General features: G+C 63.2%; 2 protein-coding genes across 3 annotated transcripts; one reads left to right on the forward strand and one right to left on the reverse strand.

Annotated features, from left to right (window-relative positions):
* Window positions 1–96: 96 nt before the first annotated feature.
* Window positions 97–6,930, reverse strand: REEP6 (receptor accessory protein 6). 2 transcript variants are annotated; one of them, XM_054175028.1, is made up of 6 exons: window positions 6,719–6,930; window positions 2,530–2,623; window positions 1,776–1,914; window positions 1,273–1,441; window positions 998–1,065; window positions 97–266 (listed from the first exon to the last, which is right to left on the reverse strand). In XM_054175028.1, the coding sequence occupies exons 1-6, from the start codon at window positions 6,831–6,833 to the stop codon at window positions 249–251; spliced, it is 603 nt and encodes a 200-aa protein (XP_054031003.1). In that variant the 5' UTR covers window positions 6,834–6,930; the 3' UTR covers window positions 97–248. The 2 variants fall into 2 exon arrangements, with proteins under 2 accessions (XP_054031003.1, XP_054031004.1); XM_054175029.1 differs by lacking the exon at window positions 998–1,065.
* A 304-nt stretch (window positions 6,931–7,234) lies between these two features.
* On the forward strand, window positions 7,235–17,179 carry PCSK4 (proprotein convertase subtilisin/kexin type 4). The gene is made up of 16 exons (XM_054175451.1): window positions 7,235–7,441; window positions 8,214–8,318; window positions 8,422–8,517; window positions 8,694–8,822; window positions 10,024–10,100; window positions 10,783–10,871; window positions 11,334–11,506; window positions 11,980–12,192; window positions 12,751–12,851; window positions 13,475–13,578; window positions 13,681–13,798; window positions 14,202–14,381; window positions 14,954–15,078; window positions 15,526–15,639; window positions 15,711–16,015; window positions 17,150–17,179. The coding sequence occupies exons 1-16, from the start codon at window positions 7,235–7,237 to the stop codon at window positions 17,177–17,179; spliced, it is 2,166 nt and encodes a 721-aa protein (XP_054031426.1).
* The last annotated feature ends 2,420 nt before the right edge of the window (window positions 17,180–19,599 follow it).

The following is a 19,599-nucleotide window of genomic DNA, read 5'->3' on the forward strand; positions in this document are numbered from 1 at the left end:
GGCGCGCTCCGGATGACGTCACGCAGCCCCGCCCCGGAGCCCAGCCACGCCCCCACCCCCCCGTTCTTAAAGGAGCCGCTCGGCAGCGCCGGGAGAGTTACGGGAGGAGTTTATTAGGGGGTAGCAGCGGTGGGGCCCCGGCCCCAATCCAAGCGCGGGGGGATCCAAGCCCCAGGCTCGGGGTCACAGTGCCGGTACCGGGGCCACCGGAGGCTCCTTTCAGTCGTCCTTGGCTCCATGTGAGACGTTCAGGGCTGCTCTGGAGGCTGCGGGCAGCAAAGGAAAGGAGTTAGGGCATGGCCCCGGAGCGGCGGCCACCCGGGTGGCGGCATGGGGTCTGGGTAGGGCTGTGGAAACGGAGGACACCCGGCTGGGGTCTGGCTGCAGGGGAGGAGGAGGAGGAGGAGGACACCCGGCTAGGGGTCTGGCTGCAGAGGAGGAGGAGGAGGAGGACGACACCCGGCTAAGGGTCTGGCTGCAGAGGAGGAGGAGGAGGAGGAGGAGGACACCCGGCTAGGGGTCTGGCTGCAGAGGAGAAGGAGGAGGAGGACACCCGGCTAGGGGTCTGCCTACAGAGGAGGAGGAGGAGGACACCCGGCTAGGGGTCTGGCTGCAGAGGAGGAGGAGGAGGACACCCGGCTAGGGGTCTGGCTGCAGAGGAGGAGGAGGAGGAGGACACCCAGCTAGGGGTCTGCCTACAGAGGAGGAGGAGGACAACACCCGGCTAGGGGTCTGGCTACAGAGGAGGAGGAGGAGGACACCCGGCTAGGGGTCTGGCTACAGAGGCAAAACTCCTGCTCTACCCATGCCAAGGGAGAAGAGGATGGTTGTGTGCAAGCCACACCAGCACCTGCAAGAGCAGGAGCTTGCTTTGGTTTGCGCCAAGGTGACCACAGGCTGGCTGCAGGACCTGGCCAAAGCAGCTGGTGGCAGCATGAGGGTGGCTGGGGCAGAACCATCCTTCCTCCCTTCAGCTGAGCTGCTGCTCTGTACATACAGACAGGGTGAGCTGCGGTGCCATCTCGGCTGCCAGCCTGGCTCTGCTGCTGACCAGAGTCTGCAGGACTGCACCACGAGGTGCCAGGAGAAGAAGAGAGAGGAGAGAGGGGAGCATGAACCCCCTGCTTGGCTCCTGCCACCCTGGCAGGGTGGGACAGCAACAAGAGGGAGGGCTGCTGGCCATTAAAATGAGAGCCACCAGCATCACAGCTCCATGCTGCCTGGAAACCACCTGGCCTGGGCACGGAGCAAGGCTTGAGGGACCTGTGCTACCTTCTTTGGTGACAGTGGAAGCTGCATCCAGGGCTTTGGTGCCAAGGTTGCCCAGCACATTGTCCACAGCTTGGTGGTGCTTGAGGAAGTAGGGCCGGATGAAGTTCTGGTAGAGCACCTGGGACCCATTCCATGTCACAGGGGCCATGCACCACACCAGGAACAGACACTGTGGGGAGGAGAAGATGCTCCAGAGTTAGAAGATTATATAGGTTGGACTTGATCTTTGAGGTCTCTTCCAACCTTGGTGATACTGTGATAGAAGGTGGCAGGGTAGAGGCCAAGAGAGCTCCAAGTGATGGAGCAGCAGCTGAGCTGCTCCAGTGCCTCCCCCCCACCCCCAGCCTGGAGCTCACTGGAGGTCCCAGGACCTCAGGTGACTGCTGGGAGCTCCATGCTGGACTGTGGACCTCCCCCAGTCCCATCATTGCCACCACCACCCTGATCCCACCACTGTTGGTTCCTCCAAGCTCAGGCACTGGGTGGGAGGATGAAGCTGTTACCTTCCCAGCATAGTAGAAGGGGAACCAGTAGAGGAAGAGGTCAGAGAAGGCTTCTGCTATGCTGAAGACACCATACACCACCCAGTAGGTCAGCCAGGTGGTGTCATCTTCCTTGTTGGAGCTCTCAATGGCTTTGATGCTGTGGAAGGAGGAGGGAAGGGCACTGCTGCTGCACTCCTGCTGCCAGAGTCAGCTCCTCCAAACCCTGGAGCAAAGCTGCCCACCAGGTGCTGCCATCCCACAGTGGGACTGTGCCAGGTGCCACTGTTTGCAGGAAGCTCTCAAGAGCTTCCCAACCATAACTACTTGGCCATGGGTTGGGCTGGAAGGGGCTTTAAAGATCAGTTCCAACTCCCCTGCCATGGGCAGGGACACCTCCCACCAGCCCAGGCTGCTCAAGGCCTCATCCAGCCTGGCCTTCAACACCTCCAGGCAGGAGGCAGCCACAGCCTCCCTGGGCAGCCTGTGCCAGGCTCTCCCCACCCTCACTGCCAACAATTTCTCCTCTCCCAGCTCAAATCCATTGTTCCTCATCCTGTCCCTCCCAGCCCTTGTCACAAGTCCCTCCCCAGCTCTCCTGGAGCCCCTTCAGGTACTGGAAGGCTGCTCTGAGGTCTCCTTGGAGCCTTCTCTCCAGGCTGAACAGCCCCAACTCTCCCAGCCTGTCCCACAGGGGAGGTTCTCCAACCCTCTGATCATCTTGGTGGCCTCCCCTGGACCCTCAGCTCCTCCCCAGGGGCTGGTTGGTACTCACGAGGCATAGGCAGGGTAGCTGAAGCCGATGAGGTTGCAGAGCAGTGAGGCACCATAGCCAAACATGAGGTACAGCCCCAGGAACACCACAGAACCTGCCAGGGGGGTGGACAGAAGGGACAGTCACCCCCCCTCTGCCAACCCTGAGATGGACAGGAGAGACCCCAGCTCAGCCCAAGAGGGAGAAGAGCTGTGCCAGACCCTCCAGCTGGGAACAACCAACAGCCCCCAACCAATTCTCAACTGGGTTGGTTGGCTCAGCCTTGAGAAGGTTGAGGGGAGGCCTTATCACCATCTACCAGGACATCAAGGGTGGCCACCAAGAAGCTGGAGATTCCCTTTCTCCAAGGAGGCACAAGGAAAAGACAAGGGGCAGAGGGAACAGGTTACTGCTGGGGAGATTCCAATTGGCCTCCAGAAGGAAATTGGTCACCATGAGAACAGGCAGAGGCTGGAATCATCTCCCAGGGGAGGTGGTGGAGGAGTCCCCTCCATGGGACAGATTCAAGCCTCAGCTTGACAGGGTGCTGGGCCAGCTCATTTCAACCAGACTGTGACCTAGATAGAAAGGTTGGACCAGAAGGATCCTTGAGGTCACAGCATCACAGAGTGGTTGGGTTGGAAGGGAGCTCTGGAGAGCATCCAGCCCAACCCTCCTGCCAGGGCAGGGGCACCTGGAGCAGCTCACACAGGAACACATCCAAGCAGGGGTTGAATGCCTCCAGGGATGGAGACTCCACCACCTCCCTGGGCAGCCTGCTCCAGGCCTCCACCACCCTTCAGTCACAGAAGTTCCTCCTCATGTTCAGATGCAGCTTCTGATGGGCAAGTTTGTGCCCACTGCCCCTTGGCCTGGCACTGGGCACCACTGAACAGAGCCTGGTGCCACCCTGCTGACAGCCACCCTTGAAGCACTGATCAGATCCCCCTCAGGCTGCTTTTCTCCAGCCTGGAAGTCCCTTCCAAGCTGACATTCCAGGATTCTATGATCCCAGTAGGACCTTCCCCACACACCATGGCGGTTGTGGAGCTGCACTGAGCCACAGCACAGAGCAGAGCCTCTTGTGGAGCTCAACTCACCCCTGCTGCTGTCACTGTTTGTCCCCTCCCTGGCTCAGAAGGGACTTTACCACCACCAACAACTCCTCACTTTCGACCTGCTGCAGGCCTGGAGCAGGGCCAAGGCTGCAGACACGTTGCAGAGCCTTTAGCACACACCTGTGGTCCAAAGTCAAGGCCCTGAGCTTCTCCTCCATGTGCAGGGCTCAGAGCCACTCTCTCCATGGAGTCAGAGAATTGTTCCAGTTGGAGAAGTCCTCTAAGATCATCCAGCCCAACCCTCAGCCCCACCATGGCCACCAAACCCCAGGTGCCATGGCCACAGGGTTCTGGAACACCTCCAGGCATGGGGACTCCACCACCTCCCTGGGCAGCCTGTGCCAAGCCCTGACCACTCTGGCAGCAAGGAAATCGTTCCTCATCTCCAACCTAAGCCTCCCCTGGCACAGTCTCAGGCCAGTTCCTCTCTGACCCTACCCCCACCTCACCGCAGCCTCCTCTGAGGGAGCTGCAGAGAGCCAGGAGGTCTCCTCTCAGCCTCCTCCTCTCCACACTGCCCACCCCCAGCTCCCTCAGCTGCTCCTCCCCAGCCCCTTCGCTTGGCATTTTGGCAGCAGCTGCTCCAGGACAAGCCCTGCACAGGAGCCAAGGAGCAGCTTTCACCTCTCCCTCCTGCTCCCAGCACAGGTCTCCTGCGTGTGCTTGTGCCAAGCAGCCAGCACTGGGTAAGGATTCAGCCCCCTGAGGCCCCAGCAATCCAACCCTGCCTCCCTCTTACTCAATTAAATCCTTACAATTAAATGGAAGGAAGCCAAGGGAAAAAACCAACCCACAACAGCTTTGGTCCTTCAGAGCCTTCCCAGCCCTCAGCCACTTGCAGGAGGCAGGACCAGTGGAGAAGCTGTGGTGAGGAACCCTCAGTGCCAAACCCAGGGCTCATGGTGGGCTCAGGGGTTCCAGCAGCTCCCTCCCAACCTGCCTGAGGCAGCCCAAGCCTAGACCTCAAAGGGGCAGGACAGCAGGCTGGGGACATTTCCTGACACAGCCCTGTGGACCAACTCCTCCAGCACCATAAGCACCTTGGCCTGCAGGAGAGCCAGGACTTAACCCCAGAGGATCAGAGGAAAGCCCTGGCTGGGGCTTGGAGCCTGGATTATCCCCACTCTGCTGACTGCAGCAGTTCTGTGCCCTGCTCCTGCCCCCTGGCATGTGGCAGCCACCACTCTGGTGACAAACAGAGCTTTAGTGGGAGATGAGAAGGAGCAAAGGTGGCTTTGGAGCAGTCACAAGAGCTCCCAGGGAGGAAAGAAAGGCAGAAAGGGGTTGAGGCAGAGCTGGGTTTCCTTCCTTCCCCCCACCAAGAGCCTTAGGAGGGATTTCAGAGGCTAAGTTTAGCCCCCAGAGAAATTTATGTAACAGCAGGGAAAAAAACCAAACACCAAAGCAAGGGAAAGGCTTCACCCAGAGAGGCTGAGGCCATCCTGTGCTGCCTGTCCCTGCACAGAGGGCAAGCAGCTGTGGTCACAGTGACCCCTGCCCAGCCCTGTGCCTGGGGGAAGGGCCAGCAGCCCCCACCTCCAGGATGGGTTTGACCCAGCTGAAGCCACCACATGGCTGCCCAGGCTGTGGCACCCAGAGGGCAGGCAGGATGGGCTTCAAACTGCAGCCCAGAGCTCGCTTCTGGGGTGCAAAACCAACCCTGCCAGGCTGTGGCACCCAGAGGGCAGGCAGGATGGGCTTCAAACTGCAGCCCAGAGCTCACTTCTGGGGTGCAGAACCAACCCTGCCAGGCTGTGGCACCCAGAGGGCAGGCAGGATGGGCTTCAAACTGCAGCCCAGAGCTCGCTTCTGGGGCACAGAACCAACCCTGCCAGGCTGTGGCACCCAGAGGGCAGGCAGGATGGGCTTCAAACTGCAGCCCAGAGCTCACTTCTGGGGCACAGAACCAACCCTGCCAGGCTGTGCCACCCAGAGGGCAGGCAGGATGGGCTTCAAACTGCAGCCCAGAGCTCGCTTCTGGGGCACAGAACCAACCCTGCCAGGCTGTGCCACAAATTGGGAGCCACTCCAGAGCTGGGGAGAGGGAGAAACGGGGTGGGGTTGGTTTAGGGTTTAGCCACAGGGCCCAGAAACTTGGGACTGTCCTTCCTTGGTGCCTCCACTCTGCCCCCTAAAACATCCCTCACACTTGAGCATGCCCAGGATCAGTTTTCCCTTGGCAGATGCTCAGCCACCACGTGCCACATCCAAACACAACCTGCCCCTCCGGGGAGCCCTAGCCATGGCACTGGGAAGCACAAGGGCAGGGGGAAGTGCCCAGTGAGATGTGGGCAACCCTGAGCCCTTAAACCTGCAGCTTTTAAGGTAAAAGACCAAATCAGGGAGCGTGGAGGGGCAGGGTCTAGATTAGCAGAGAGTGGCACAGGGCCAGGGACAGAGGTGAGGGGTCATGGTGTGCCAGGAGAACGCTCCCCAGGGAGGTGCCAGCTGGTTTCTTATTAATGAATAAACAGGATCTCATTACCTGCCAGACCTTTCCCCCCCACACCTGACGACTGGGACACAGGGACAGGCAGGACACAGGGACAGGCACTCCCATTTCTGACCTGGCACAGTCTGGGGGCTCTGCCATCAGGGAAGTCCCTGCTTCCCCCTACCCTCCTCCACCACCTCCAAGCTTCTTGGGGGTCTTGGTGGCACCTCCAGCTCTGACCCTGCCAGTTTTGGGGTGTATCTCCTTTCAGGTTGGGGTGTGGGATGTCACACCTGCCAAGGCAGGCACCCCTTTGGCCCCCATCCCAACATGACCCCGGTCCAGGAGGGCACACAGCAGCCCCCAAAGGGAGGGTCCTGCCTGCCCTGCCTATTACCTGCCTGTGCCCTACCCACCCTGCTTATTACCCAGCCCGTGCCCAGCCTGCCCTGCCCATTCCCCCGTCCGTTTCCCCCCCTCAGAACCCAAAGGCAGGGCGAGGGGCTGCCGGGACACCCCAGGAAAGAGACCCTCAAGACTCACCGGAATAAGACGGGGGGCAGGAAAGGAGCAGGCAGCACAACCCACCGGGAGGTAGGGGGAGCGGGGGGACACCGGGAAGGGGAGAGGAGGGGAGGGGAGGGTACGCCGGTCGCACCTGAGGCAAGGTAGAGCCGTTGGATACCGGTGCGAGCTTCCAACCGCCCCAGCAGGTCACCGACCGGCCCGGGGCTCTCAAGGAAGCGCTGCAGGCGCTGCTGAACCGTGCCCATGGTGACAGTGGCGGCGGCAGCGATAACGGCAGAGCCGGACCGAACAACGTCCCCCCGTCCCGGGTCCGGTCTTCAACCGCCTCCAACCGCCCCCCACCGCCCCCGGGCCAATGGGGAGGCGGGGCGGGGCCGCGAGGGGCGGGGCGAGTCGGTGAGGGGCGGGGCGACACCGGGAAGGGCGCCGCCTATGGGTGGAAATAGGCAGGAAGAGGCGGGGCTCGGGTGAGGGGGCGTGACCAGCGTGTAAGGGAGGGAGTAACGGGCATGGGGGCGGGGCCAAGCCGAAGTGGGCGCCGCCCATAGGTAGCATCGCGATGGGAGGGGCGGGGCTAAGCCAAGAGGGGCGGGGGGGGGGGAGCTGCTGTCGCCATGGCAACGGCCGCTCAACCGCGACGGCCTCCATGGCGGTGGGGCCGAGGCTGGCGCAGGGGCTGGGGCTGCTCCCGGCGCTGCTCCCGGGGCTGCTGGTGGTCACCGTGGTCTCTGCTGCCCCACCGGGCCCCGCTGAGCCCCACGTCTACCTGAGCAGCTGGGCTGTGAGGGTGGCAGTGGGGCTGCGGGAGGCCGAGAGCCTGGCCCGGCGGCACGGCCTGCTCTGCCTGGGGCAGGTGCGGGCTGGGCTGGAGCGGCAGTGGGGCTGGCGGGGGGCTGGGGGAACCTGCAGCGCTTCTCCGTGAGCTCTGGATGTGGGCAGCCTGATCTAGCTGGAGGTGTCCCTGCTGACTGCAGGGGGGTTGGACAAGATGACCTTTGTGGGTCCCTTCCAGCCCCATCCAATCTGTGAATCTGTTTTCAGACCCTCATCCCACCTGGCAGCCACCTTCCCTTCCCTTGTCCTCTTCTTGTCCCCACCACGTGTCCTCTCCACTCATTGCCACTGTGCATCCCACAGCAGGACTCTGGTTTAAAATGTGGCATTAAATTATTCCCCCTGGTGGTTTTAAACCATTGGACATGGATGAGAGCATCAGCATGGTAAGGGTGCACGTTGCTCATGGCCTCTGAGTGTGCCTAGGTGAGTGAGGGACCCCAAAGGGCACATCCAAATCATCCCTAGGTACCCAAGGGGCACATCCAAATCTTGCCCAGGAGCCCAAAGGGCACATCCAAACCTTCCTTAGGAGCCCAAAGGGCACATCCAAACCTTGCCCAGGAGCCCAAAGGGCACATCCAAACCTTCCTTAGGAACCCACTCAGGATCCCAGGGACTCTCTCTGCTTGTCCTGCCACACACAGCTCTCATGGAGTGGATCTTTCTCATCTTTACAGCCCCATGGAGAGCTGGCACATGTGTCCCCCCAGCCTGGCTGCTGGTGTAGAAAGGGACTTACACCAGCCTGGGACTTACACCAGCTTGGGGCTTTCAACATCTCCCTGCAGGTGATGGAAGGAGAACCTTACTACCACTTCAAACACCGAGGCACCAGGCAGGAAGCCCTGAGCAGGCACTGGGGCTGGCACATGCGCCTGGCCAAAGAGCCAAAGGTGGGCAGGAGGTGGCTGCAGGGCTGGAGGCTGCCCCAGGCCGAGCTGGGCAGGCTCTGCTTGGCACCCAGCACCTCGTTTGCCCTCCCCCTTCCCCCCCCAGGTCCTCTGGTTTGAGCAGCAAACCGTCAAGAGGCGAACGAAGAGGAGCATCAGCGTGGTGCCCACAGACCCCTGGTTCCACAAGCAGTGGTACATGGTGAGGCTGTGCCCCTCGCTGCCCCTCTCCCTCTCTTCTAATCCTGGAGCAAATCACCTCCCTGCCACGTAAACAGGGCTAAGGCTGGCGGTGATGAGGCAGCAGAAGAGTCCTCCAAGGTCACCTCGCAGCCCTGCTGCCGCCCGGGGGCCGATCAAATTTAATCTGTCTTGCAGAACAACGACATCAATCCGGACCTGAACATCCTCAGTGCCTGGAGCAAAGGCTACACAGGGCTGGGGGTCGTGCTGACCATCCTGGACGATGGGATTGAGAAGGACCACCCGGACCTGTCTGCCAACTATGTAAACCCTGAGCGGGGGCGGGGGGGAGGGGGAGCTGGAGCCGCAGAGGAGGGAGGGAGCTGCAGGAGAGGGAGGGAACTGCAGCCTCCATCCTTGCCCCTGGGATTTTGCAGCCTTGCTGGGTGTCTCCCGTGGTGAATGCTCTCACCGGGGAAACGTTAGGACTTGTCCAGGGCCCCCAAAAAAGACATAATGAGAGCAGGCTGCAAAGCCAGTCGGGCTGGTAAACACTTGGGGTGGTTCTAAAGCCAGCCAGCAGCCCTCATCTGCTCCACAGCCTGGGCTGCATCAGGAGAAGCACAGCCAGCAGGGTCGGGGAGGGGATTCTCCCCCTCTACTCTGCTCTGCTGAGACCCCACCTGGAGCTCTGTGTCCAGTTCTGGAGCCCCTATGACAGGAAGGATCTGGAGGGGCTGGAAGGTGTCCAGAGAAGGGCCACAAGGAGGAGCAGAGGGCTGGAGCTGCTCTGCTGTGAGGACAGACTGAGAGAGTTGGGGTTGTGCAGGCTGGAGAGGAGAAGGCTCCAAGGAGACCTAATTGTGGCCTTCAGTATCTGAAGGAGGCTCCAAGAAAGCTGGGGAGGGACTTTGGAGGGTGTCAGGGAAGGATAGGACTTGCGGGGGGATGGAGCAAAACTAGAAGTGGGGAGGTTCAGATTGAATGTTAGGAAGAAGTTGTTCCCCAGGAGGGTGGTGAGAGCCTGGCACAGGCTGCCCAGGGAGGTGGTGGAAGCCTCATCCCTGGAGGTGTTTGCAGCCAGGCTGGAGGTGGCTGTGAGCAACCTGCTGTGGTGTGAGGTGTCCCTGCCCATGGCAGGGGGGTTGGAGCTGGCTGAGCCTTGAGCCCCCTTCCAACCCTGACAGTTCTATGATTCTATGAAAGGCTGAATCCATTGCAGTAGTTGTTCAGCACAGCATCATTCAGGGCTTGGTTCTTCTCTCTCCTAAGTGTGTGGCCCTCAGCTGGGCTTTCTCCCTGGCCCTGAGCCCGGGCAGGCTGCAAGCAGACAGCACAATCCCCTTCCCAACAGCTCCAGGGTGTCCCTCACCTCTCCTGCCCTCTCTAGGCTGGGCAAGCAGCAAGATCTGTGCTGCCAGGCGGAGGGCAAAGTGCCAGGTGCCTGTGCTGAGCTGTCCCAGCCCATGCCAAGGGGAGCTGGCTCACCCTGGTGCCTCTTGTGGGTTGTTTTCTCTTGCAACAGGATCCTCTGGCAAGTTATGATTTCAACAGCAACGACCCTGACCCCCAGCCCAGGTACACCCCTGAGGATGAGAACCAGTGAGTCCTGCTCTGGGTGCTCTCTGAGGAGGGTGGAGTGGGGTGGGTGGTGGAAGTGACCTCTGGAGATCATCCACTCCAAGCCCCCTGCACCTCCAGCAGCTTGCCCAGGGGCACAATGGCCGGGGAGGGGTTGGAAGCTCTGCAGAGGAGGAGATTCCACAACCTCTCTGGGCTCCAGCACCTTCCCAGGCTGTCACATTTCAGGCTGGATCAACCCAAAGAAAGGTTTTCATGACTCTCACGAAGCAGCTCCTCCTCTCTCTGCTGCTTTTTCACCTTGCCACATCTGCACAGAGTGTCTCCAGAACTCCTTCTGTCCCCTCCAGCCCCTGCATGGTCTCTCTCCTCCCAGGTAACAAATGACAGGGCAAGAGGAAATGCCCTCGAGGGAGGTTGAGGTTGGACATGAGGAACAATTTCTGCCCCTTGAAGGTTGTCCAGGCCTGGCCCAGGCTGCCCAGAGGGCAGTGGTGGAGTCCCCAGCCCTGGGAGGGGTCCCAGAGCCACGGAGCTGTGGTGCTGAGGTTTGGTGGTGCCTTGGGGCAGTGCTGGCTTCAGGGTTGGACTCCATGATCTGAAAGGTCCAACCTGAACAATTCTGTGACTCTCTGCTCTCCTGGGGGGAGTGCTGAGGCTGTCCCAGCCCCCTTCACCCCTCAGGGGCTGCCTCTGCCCCCAGGCACGGCACTCGCTGCGCTGGAGAAGCTGCGGCCGCAGCCAACAACCGCATCTGCGGAGCCGGCGTCGCCTACGATGCCAGGGTGGGAGGTAAGCCGCAGCCGCGAACCGGCCCTGGCACCCTGCAGGGGGCACTCAGGGCCCTGTGAGGAGCCGCTCTGAGGGCAGCTGGGGGTGAAGGAGCTGCGGGGTTACCACACAGCCAGGCACGGTGCAGGGCTCGGTGCTCCATGAGGGCTGAATGCCCACCAGGGGCTGGTGGGCAGCAGCAGCACAGTGCCAGCTCAGGCTGCCCAGTGGGAAGGGAGTCTGGCAAATGAGTATTAGGAAGTGGGAGAACTCCCTGGGCTTAATTACAAAAGGGCTTAAGGAGGAGCTTTGGGAGGCAGCTCGTGGCCACACAGACCTGGAGGAGCCATAGGGAACCTGAGAGGGGCTCAGGCAAGTGAGGGGGGTGAGGGGGTGGTGACATGGGGAGTCCTTAGGCTGGCATGGGTGTGGGTGTTTGTGTGGCATCTGTGTGGAGGTCACTGCCCCATGCTGGTCCTGCAGGGGTGAGGATGCTGGATGGTCCCATCACAGACGTGGTGGAGGCTCAGTCCCTCAGCCTGAGGCCCCAGCACATCCACATCTACAGTGCCAGCTGGGGGCCCCTCGATGATGGCAAGACTCTGGATGGACCTGGAGTGCTGGCAGCAGAGGCCTTCCACAGAGGGGTCACCAAAGTGAGTCCAGAGGAGACCACCAAGATGAGCAGAGGGCTGGAGAGGCTTCCCCCGTGGGGACAGGCTGGGAGGGTTGGGGCTGCTCAGCCTGGAGAAGGCTCCAGGGAGACCTCAGAGCTGCACTGCAGTATCTGCAGGGAGCTGCAGGCAGGCTGGGGAGGGACTGCTCAGAAGGGGCTGTGGGGATAGGACCAAGAGCAATGGTTTGGAACTGGAGCAGGGCAGAGTTAGGTTGGACAGCAGGAGGAAGGCTCTGCACAGGGAGGGTTGGGAGAGCCTGGCACAGGCTGCCCAAGGCTCCATCCCTGGAGCCCTTCAGGCCCAGCCTGGCTGTGTCCCTGTGCAGCCTGCTCTGGCTGGAGCTGTCCCTGCTGCCTGCAGGGGCTTGGCCAACCTGCTGCAGTCTGTGAAGCTGTAAGCTGGGTGCAGCAGGGCTCCCTGCTCAGCCTCTCCTCTGCCTGCCTCTCTGCCAGGGTCGGGGTGGCCTCGGCTCCATCTTCATCTTGGCCTCTGGCAATGGTGGCATCAACTCTGACAACTGCAACAGCGATGGCTACAGCAGCAGCATCTACACAGTGACTGTGGGCAGTGTGCTGGCAGGGGGGCAGAGGCCCTGGTTCAGTGAGAGCTGCTCTGCCATCCTCACCACCACCTACAGCAGCGTGGCCACCAGCCAGGTGCATATTGTGAGTGTCCTGGAACCAGAGCTGCTCTGTGAGAGCCCTGGGGGCTGAGAGCCTGCAGAGGAGCAGCCCCAGAGGGGAGCTGAGCAATGCTCAGCAAGAGCTGAAGGAGCTGTGGGGGGCAAGAGGCTGGGGCCAGACTCTGTTCAGTGGCCCCCCAGGGCCAGCACAAGGGGCAAGGGGCACAGAGTGGCAGCCAGGAGGTTGGAGCTGAGCAGGAGGAGAAAGTTGTTTGGTGTGAGGCTGCTGGAGGCCTGGAGCAGGCTGCCCAGAGAGGTTGTGGAGCCTCCTGGGGTGGAGAGCTGCCAACCCCCCCGGGCAGGCTGCTGTGTGTGCCCTGCTGGAGCAGGGGGCTTGGGCTGGGCAAGCTCCAGAGCTCCCTTCCAACCCCCACCCCCCTGCTGGGGTTCAGGGACAGTCTACAGTAGCTGTGTTAGACCCCAAGCAAAGCACTGAGGGACCTGGAGGGAGCAGTCCCTGGAGCTCCCCAGCTCCAGCCAGCCCTGCCCTTTGCTCCAGGAGCAGGAGCCGGTGCCAAGCCTCCTCTCTGCCCCCTCCCAGGTGACCACCGACCTGCACCACCGCTGCACCGACCGGCACATGGGCACCTCCGCCTCGGCCCCGCTGGCCGCGGGCATCAGCGCCCTGGCGCTGCAGGCCAAGTAGGTGACAGTCCCCAGGGAGAGCCTGGGGCCTCCCCAGCACCCTGCAGGCACGACTGGAGGGGAACTTTGCCAGCAGGGAGGTTCGGGGGCGTGCAGCCGAGGTCTCCCTGGGCGCTGGTGGAGCAGCTGCTGCTCCCCGGGTGCTGAGGCAGAAGAGCCAGAGGCAGGAGGAGAGCTGTCCTCTGGAGGTCTCTGTTGCTCCCAGTTTGGCGCCGAAGGAGGTTGGTTGGCTGCCGCCGGCAGCTGGAAAAGCCAAATCTCACCCTCGGGGCAGAAACCCTCTGTCCCCAGACACACAGACTCAGAGAATCGTTAGGCTTGGAAGGGACCTCCAGGCTCAGCCAGTCCCAAACCCCCCTGCCACGGGCAGGGACACCTCACACCACAGCAGGTTGCTCACAGCCACCTCCAGCCTGGCTGCAAACACCTCCAGGGATGAGGCTTCCACCACCTCTTTGGGTGTCCAGTCTCTCCCCATCCTCATGGGGAAGAACTTCTTCCTGACATCCAATCTCCCCACTTCTGGTTTTGTTCCGTTCCCCCCAGTCCTATCACTCCCTGACACCCCAAAAGTCCCTCCTCCCTCCCTGACACCCCCAAAAGACCTCCCTGCTTTGCAGCCCAGCCCTGACCTGGCGTGACCTGCAGCACCTCCTGGTCAGGAGCTCCAGAGCTGCTCACCTGCAGGCAGAGGACTGGGCTCACAACGGGGTGGGACGCAAAGGTGAGCCCAGAGCTGCCTCCCCCTCCTCCTCCTGCCAGCCCCCTGTGCTCCCTTCCCTGCAGAGGGACTCCTGTGCCTTCTCCTGGGTGGTTTTTGTTTCAGTCAGCCACTACTATGGCTATGGGCTGCTGGATGCTGGGCTGCTGGTGGAGATGGCCAAGGCATGGCCAGGAACTCGGCCTCAGCGGAGCTGTTCGGTCAGAGCCCTTCACAGCCCTCAGTAAGGGACAACTTCTCCTGCCTCTGACCTCACAGCAGCTCCCCCGAGGGCTTCCTCACAGCAAAGCTGTGCTGTGCCCCTCCCAGGAGCAGGCTTTGCCTCCCTGGAGTGCTCTGAGCTGCAGGTCCTGGGGCAGGATGTGCACAGAGAGGGGAAAGAGCTCACAGGACCCTAGAACCATTTGTTGGTTGGAAGAGACCTGGAAGATCTTCCAACCCAACCCTGCCAGGGCACCACAGCTTTGAAACCCCCCTCCAGGGATGGGGACTCCACCACCGTCCTGGCCCAGGCTTTGGCAAGCCTCAAGGGGGCAGAAATTGATCCTCAAGCCCAACCTAAACCTCCCCTGGGGCAACCTGAGGCCATTTCCTCCGGCCCTCACCTCCCCTCTTGTGCTTGGTAGGCACATTGGCTCCCAGCTCACCATCTCCACAGACATCTCCTCCTGCCTGGGAGGGACCAAGCACATCCTCTCGCTGGAGCACGTCCAGGTCCAGCTGTCCCTGAGCTACAGCCGCAGGGGGGACCTGCAGCTGGCCCTCACCAGCCCCATGGGGACCACGTCCACGCTGATGACTGTTCGGTGAGGAGCTGCCAGGCAGCTCGGAGCCTGGGCAGCTGGGGGGAGGGGGCACAGCAGCTCCTCCCCCCACAGCCTCCCCTGGGGCCAGGGGGGTTGGACTTGGTGATCTCCAGAGCCTCCTTCCAAGGTGATCCCCCCCAGAGCCTCCTTCCAAGCCCTACCAGCTTGGACTACTTCTGAAGAAGAAGTTCAGTCGGAACCCCCTGCCAGTGAGGCTGGGGAGAGCCTGGCACAGGCTGCCCAGGGAGGTTTGTGGCTGTCCCCTCCCTAGAGGTGCTCAAGGCCAGGCTGGATGAGGCCCTGAGCAGCCTGGGCTGGTGGGAGGTGTCCCTGCCCACGGCAGGGGGTTGGAGCTAGCTGAGCCTTGAGGTCCCTTCCAACCCAACCCATTGTAGGATTCCACTCCCTGCTCCCAGGGCTGCTCCTGGCCCCTGCAGCTTCATCACCTCCAAATCTCCTCCCTGGGCCCTGTCCTGGCACTGCCTCACCAAGCAGACTGTGACTCCAGGGCCTCCTTGGGCTCCAATCCCTCTCCCCCCAGTCTCCCCCAGCTCTGCTTTCCTCTCCTGCAGCCCCTATGACACCAGCCAGCAGGGCTACAAGGACTGGACCTTCATGTCCACACACTTCTGGGATGAGAACCCCAATGGGACCTGGACCCTCAGCCTGGAGAACAAAGGTGATGCCTACAACACAGGTGGGTGCCCAGGAGACCAAACCTCACCCCTGGGGGTCACCCAGGGCCCCAGCATTCTTCCTTCCTTCCTTCCCCTGCTTTGAGTAGCAGCTTGGTGGCTTTGTTCTCCTCCTGCTGCTCCTCCTGGGCACAGGGGCTGGCCAGAGGCAATTTGCTCTGCTCCACATAACCCCCAAAGCTTCCAGCCACCTGTGCCCTGCAACCTGCAGATCCCAAACACTGCCAGGGGAGGGTGAGGTGGGAGGTGAGGAACAATTTCTTTGCTGCCAGAGGGGTCAGGGCTTGGCACAGGCTGCCCAGGGAGGTGCTGGAGTCCCCGTGGCCCTCGGTGGCCGTGGTGGGTTGGTGGTTGGGCTGGGGGAGCTCTGAAGGCTTTTCCCAGCCAGACCACTCCCTGGTTCTCTGACAAAGCTGCCACCAGCTCAGCCCTGTCCCTCCTGCCCCCAGGCCTGCTGACCAGCTTCATCCTGCACCTCTATGGCACGGAGGAGGACCTGAGGAGCAGGCACCTGGCAGCCACCGACCCCTGCCTGCGCCGGGACGGGCAGGGAGCGTGCCAGGGTGAGGCTCTGGGCAGGAGGGCACAGTGCTGGTGCCCCTGCAGCCTGGCTCACCTCTCTGCCCCTCTGCAGCCTGCAGAGGTTCCTTGTTTGCCTTCCAGAGCTCCTGCCTGACCTACTGCCCCCCGCGGCACTACGGCCGGGGCCGGCCTGCCGCCCAGCTCTGTGCCCCCTGCCACCCCTCCTGCTACGCCTGCCAGGGGCCCTCAGCCCACGACTGCACCTCCTGCCCCCCTGCCCACACCTTCCAGGAGCTCACCCACTCCTGCTCCCCTCTGCAGGGCTTCCCCCCCAAGGAGGGGCTGCAGAGGGTCCTGCTGCCTGCCTTCTTCTGTGGCACCCTGCTGCTCTCAGCCGTGCTCTGTGCCACCTACCGAGTGGCCTCCTGCCTGCTGAAGGGCAGCTGCTGCTGTGCCCAGGCTGGAAGGGCAGTGTGAGCCCAGCCTGGGCCAGAGGGCCTCACCTGCCTTCCAGAATAAACTGCCTTGTGTCTTTCTGGATGGCCCTCTCCAAAGGCTGACTTCCCTTCCCAGCAGCTCCTGGCCTCAGTCCCATCCCACAGCCAGCTCCCTGCGGCAGCAGAGCCACACCAGGGTCACAGCTTCTGGTGGCTTGTCCCTTCCTGCCGTCCCTGGGGGACCTGAGCCTCGCCTGGGGGGCCCTGAGCCTTGCCAGGGCTCCAGCCAGGCACACTGCTGGGAGGGAGCTATTTGCAGAAGGGCCAGGAGCTCTCTGCCCTTTCCCAGGCATGGGGGGAGAGGAGGAGGAGGAGATGGAAAGACCTCTCTCCAAGCAGCTGCACCCAAGTGACCACAGCCAGCTCCTCCAGCACCAGTTCAGCCACCAGCTCATGGCAGCTCCTGGCACAGCTGGGCTGGGGAGGGCAGCCTGGACCCACACTGCTGTGCAGGACCCCCTCCAGTTCTTGGTTACCAGCAGCCTTCAGTCCTTGGGAGGGGATCTGGAGGTTGCTGCACCCCACGACCACCCTGCCCTGCCCTCCCCACCCCGGGCAGGGCCCTCCCCACCCCTGCCGTGCCACCAGGGCTGGCAGCAGCACGGCAGCAGCTGCACCCCTGGCACACAGCACAGCACCAGGCAGGGCTGGAACTGGGACAGGCAGGGGGACAGCTGCCAGCTGGGGCCCTCCCAGGGGCGTTGGCACCACGCTGGGCTTGGCTTCCCCCACCGTGGGGACCCCGGGACACGGCTGGAGGGGGGAAGGGGTTTGTGCCACCCCCAGGTTCGCGTGGCTGAGGAGGCAGAGAGGAGAGGCAGACCTTTGTTCAAGTGTAATCACCACGGAGGAGCCCTGGGCTGGGCCTTACAGAGCAGGGACAGGAGGAGGAGAAGCTCCAGCCTGGTGCCCAAGGGCAGCCGAGAGCAAGGAGGTCTCCCAGGGGGGACCCCCCCGCGCCCCCAACTCCCCAGCCCCGAGGCCAGGATCTGAGCCTCCCAGCCGGGGAGGCAGGACAAGAGCTTTCCCCCAGCACCATCCGGCCCGGGGCCAGGAGCCGAGTCGGAGCCTGGAGGCTCGGTGACGCCCCCTCAGCAGCGGGAGCCCCTGCGAGGGGAGGGTGCCCACCCCTGCTGCCCCCGCCCCCGGCTGGCACAGTCCTCGGGGGGCAGCCTGCGGCGCAGGAGCTGCCGGCGGATCCCGGCGCGGGTGTCCTCCTGCGCAAGGGACAGAGGGACCCAGGTCAGCTCACAGCACCCTGCCCCCCGCGGCCCCAGGGCACCTGTGCCCTCCCCCCCACTGCCCCCGGCCCCTCCCCCCGGTGCCCACCTCCTGGCTGAGCTGTGCCAGCAGGGGGATGAGGCGCAGCAGTTCCTCATCCCATCGCTCTCCGCACCACCTGGGCACCGGGATCCAGTTGGCAGCCTGGGGAGAGGATGAACACCGCCCACGGAGGAGCAGCCACAGCCGCGGTGCTGCCAGGGGTGGGGGCACAAAACACCCTCCCAAGATCCATTACCTGGGCAGGGAAGCCCTGGATGGTGTGATCCAAGGCTACCATCTTGTCCAGGTCCCTTCCCAGGCGGGTCAGATCCTTCCAGTAGCAGCCCTGGGCACAGAGACAATCCTGCTGGCAGAGGCAGTGCCTGGAGGGGATGGGGAGCAGAGCCCATGAGGACCTGTCCCTGTCACGCTGGGGAGGGGGTCGGGGGGTCCCCAGCAGGCTTTCACCAAGGCCATCACCTGATCAGCTTCCTCTTGGGGACCAGCGCCTCCAGCACCTTCTCAGTGTAGTCCTGCTTTGCAGTGGTGAAGATGAAGATCTGAGGGGGGGAGAGCAGGCAGAGGTCACTGCACAGGCTTGCCCGAGTGGCCCCCACCCCAAAGCATAAGCCCCCCCGAACTTGGGGAGGGGGCTTTGGTACCTCATAGGTCTGGGAAAGGCTCTCCAGGAACTGCTGCACGTGGGGCCGCAGCTTCACATGGACCTGGAAGGGAACAGCACCACCAGGCAGCCCCAGCACCCAAACCCTGACACCCAGCTGCCCCCCGCCGCCATCGCCCCCCAGGCAGCATCCCAGGGGCTCCTCACTCTCCCCTTTCTCCCCCGGGATTTCAGCCCCTGGGGACCCCGTTCCCCTCTGGCTGCCAGGAGAGGGCAGGGGCACAGAGGCTGCACGGAGGAGGTGCTCTTCATGGCCCCAAGCCGCAGCCCTCTGTGCCCCCCCCTGGGGAAACCCAGCCCCCCGCTGCCCCCCAGCCGGGCACCCACCTCGTAGGAGTCTCCCTGGAACTCGGTGGTGAAGGTGGCTGCAGCCTCCTGTCTCCAGGCAGTGAGCAGGGAGGAGCAGACCAGGGTCCCCTCCTGGGGGAGGGGGGGGGGGGTTAGGAGCAGAATCATACCCCCAGCCCTGAATCCACAACCCCTCCATCCCCTCCCCCCGACACGACCCCCCCCGACTGACCAGCTCCAGGACCAGGGTCCGCTCCGGAGCGTTCCGAGTCTTCCTGGGGACATTCCTGCTGGCCGCTGGGGCTGCAGGGATCAGCCTGGCTGGAGCAAGGCAGAGGGCTCAGCGCTGCAGGGGGGGGCTCGGGGGGGACCCCTGGAGACACGACCCCACCCCCGCTACGTACTCACAGGCTGGGGGGAGCAGGATCCTGGCACTCAACCGTAGGCAGCCCTGAGAAGTAAGGGCCCTGATAGCAGGGCTCTAGCTGGGGGCTCGCAGGCTCTGTGGGGCAGAGGGGGGGCAGGTCCTGTCAGCACAGCCTGGGGCACCCCCAAAGCTCAGGCAGGGATCGTCCTTGGCGGGAGGGAGGGGGGCACACACTCACCCCTCCGCCCAGAGCAGGGGAGAGCAGACTCCAGCCTGCGACGCTCCCCTTCCACCCGCGGCTGTGCACGCCGGCCCCTCCCGGGGGTCTTGAGTGCCGAGGGGGAGCAGGGCACAGGTTCCCTGGGGTCCCAGCCCTGCTGCTGGCAGTGCCCACCCTGGGCTGCCTCTGTCCGCCGGCTCTTTGCCAACCGGCCCTTCCCGGGGGTCTTGAGTGCCAAGGGGGAACAGGGCACAGGTTCCCTGGGGTCCCAGCCCTGCGGCTGGCAGTGCCCACGCTGGTCCCCTTCTGTCTGCCGGCCCTTCCCGGGAGTCTTGAGTGCCAAGGGGGAACGTGGGAGAGGTTCCCGGGAGTCCCAGCCCTGCGGCTGGCGGTGCCCACCCTGGGACCCCTCTGTCCGCCGGCTCTTTGCCCGCTGGCGAGTGGCAGCCACGGTGGCCGAGAGGCTCAGGTCCTGCCCCAGGTCCCCGCTGCTCTCCCTGCGGGGTCTCTTTGCCCGTGGGGTCGCTGTCCCCAAGCCTGCCATGGTTGGCACAGTCTGCTGGGGCGACCCCAAGCACGGGATGCCCAAAGGCGAGGGCACAGAGCCCCAGCTCTGCCGGGCATCACCAGCTCCAAAAGAGCTGCTGGAGCCGCCCTGGGGACCCCCTCCCACAGGGGCACTGC

Source organism: Dryobates pubescens, chromosome 31 (assembly GCF_014839835.1).
Source record: "Dryobates pubescens isolate bDryPub1 chromosome 31, bDryPub1.pri, whole genome shotgun sequence".
NCBI classification, from domain to species: domain Eukaryota; kingdom Metazoa; phylum Chordata; class Aves; order Piciformes; family Picidae; genus Dryobates; species Dryobates pubescens.

What these genes read in the sequence shown, in the direction of transcription:
- REEP6 (XM_054175028.1), bottom strand. Translation starts at nt 6,833, where the DNA reads ATGGGCACGGTTCAGCAGCGCCTGCAGCGCTTCCTTGAGAGCCCCGGG. An exon ending in ACGGCTCTACCTTGCCTCAG is followed by an intron (nt 2,624 to 6,718) that starts GTGCGACCGGCG and finishes CCCCCCTGGCAG; the next exon opens with GTTCTGTGGTGTTCCTGGGG. An exon ending in TTCCACTGTCACCAAAGAAG is followed by an intron (nt 1,066 to 1,272) that starts GTAGCACAGGTC and finishes CTCGTGGTGCAG; the next exon opens with TCCTGCAGACTCTGGTCAGC.
- PCSK4 (XM_054175451.1), top strand. Translation starts at nt 7,235, where the DNA reads ATGGCGGTGGGGCCGAGGCTGGCGCAGGGGCTGGGGCTGCTCCCGGCG. An exon ending in ACCCCTGAGGATGAGAACCA is followed by an intron (nt 10,101 to 10,782) that starts GTGAGTCCTGCT and finishes CTCTGCCCCCAG; the next exon opens with GCACGGCACTCGCTGCGCTG. An exon ending in GCCCTGGCGCTGCAGGCCAA is followed by an intron (nt 12,852 to 13,474) that starts GTAGGTGACAGT and finishes CCTGCTTTGCAG; the next exon opens with CCCAGCCCTGACCTGGCGTG.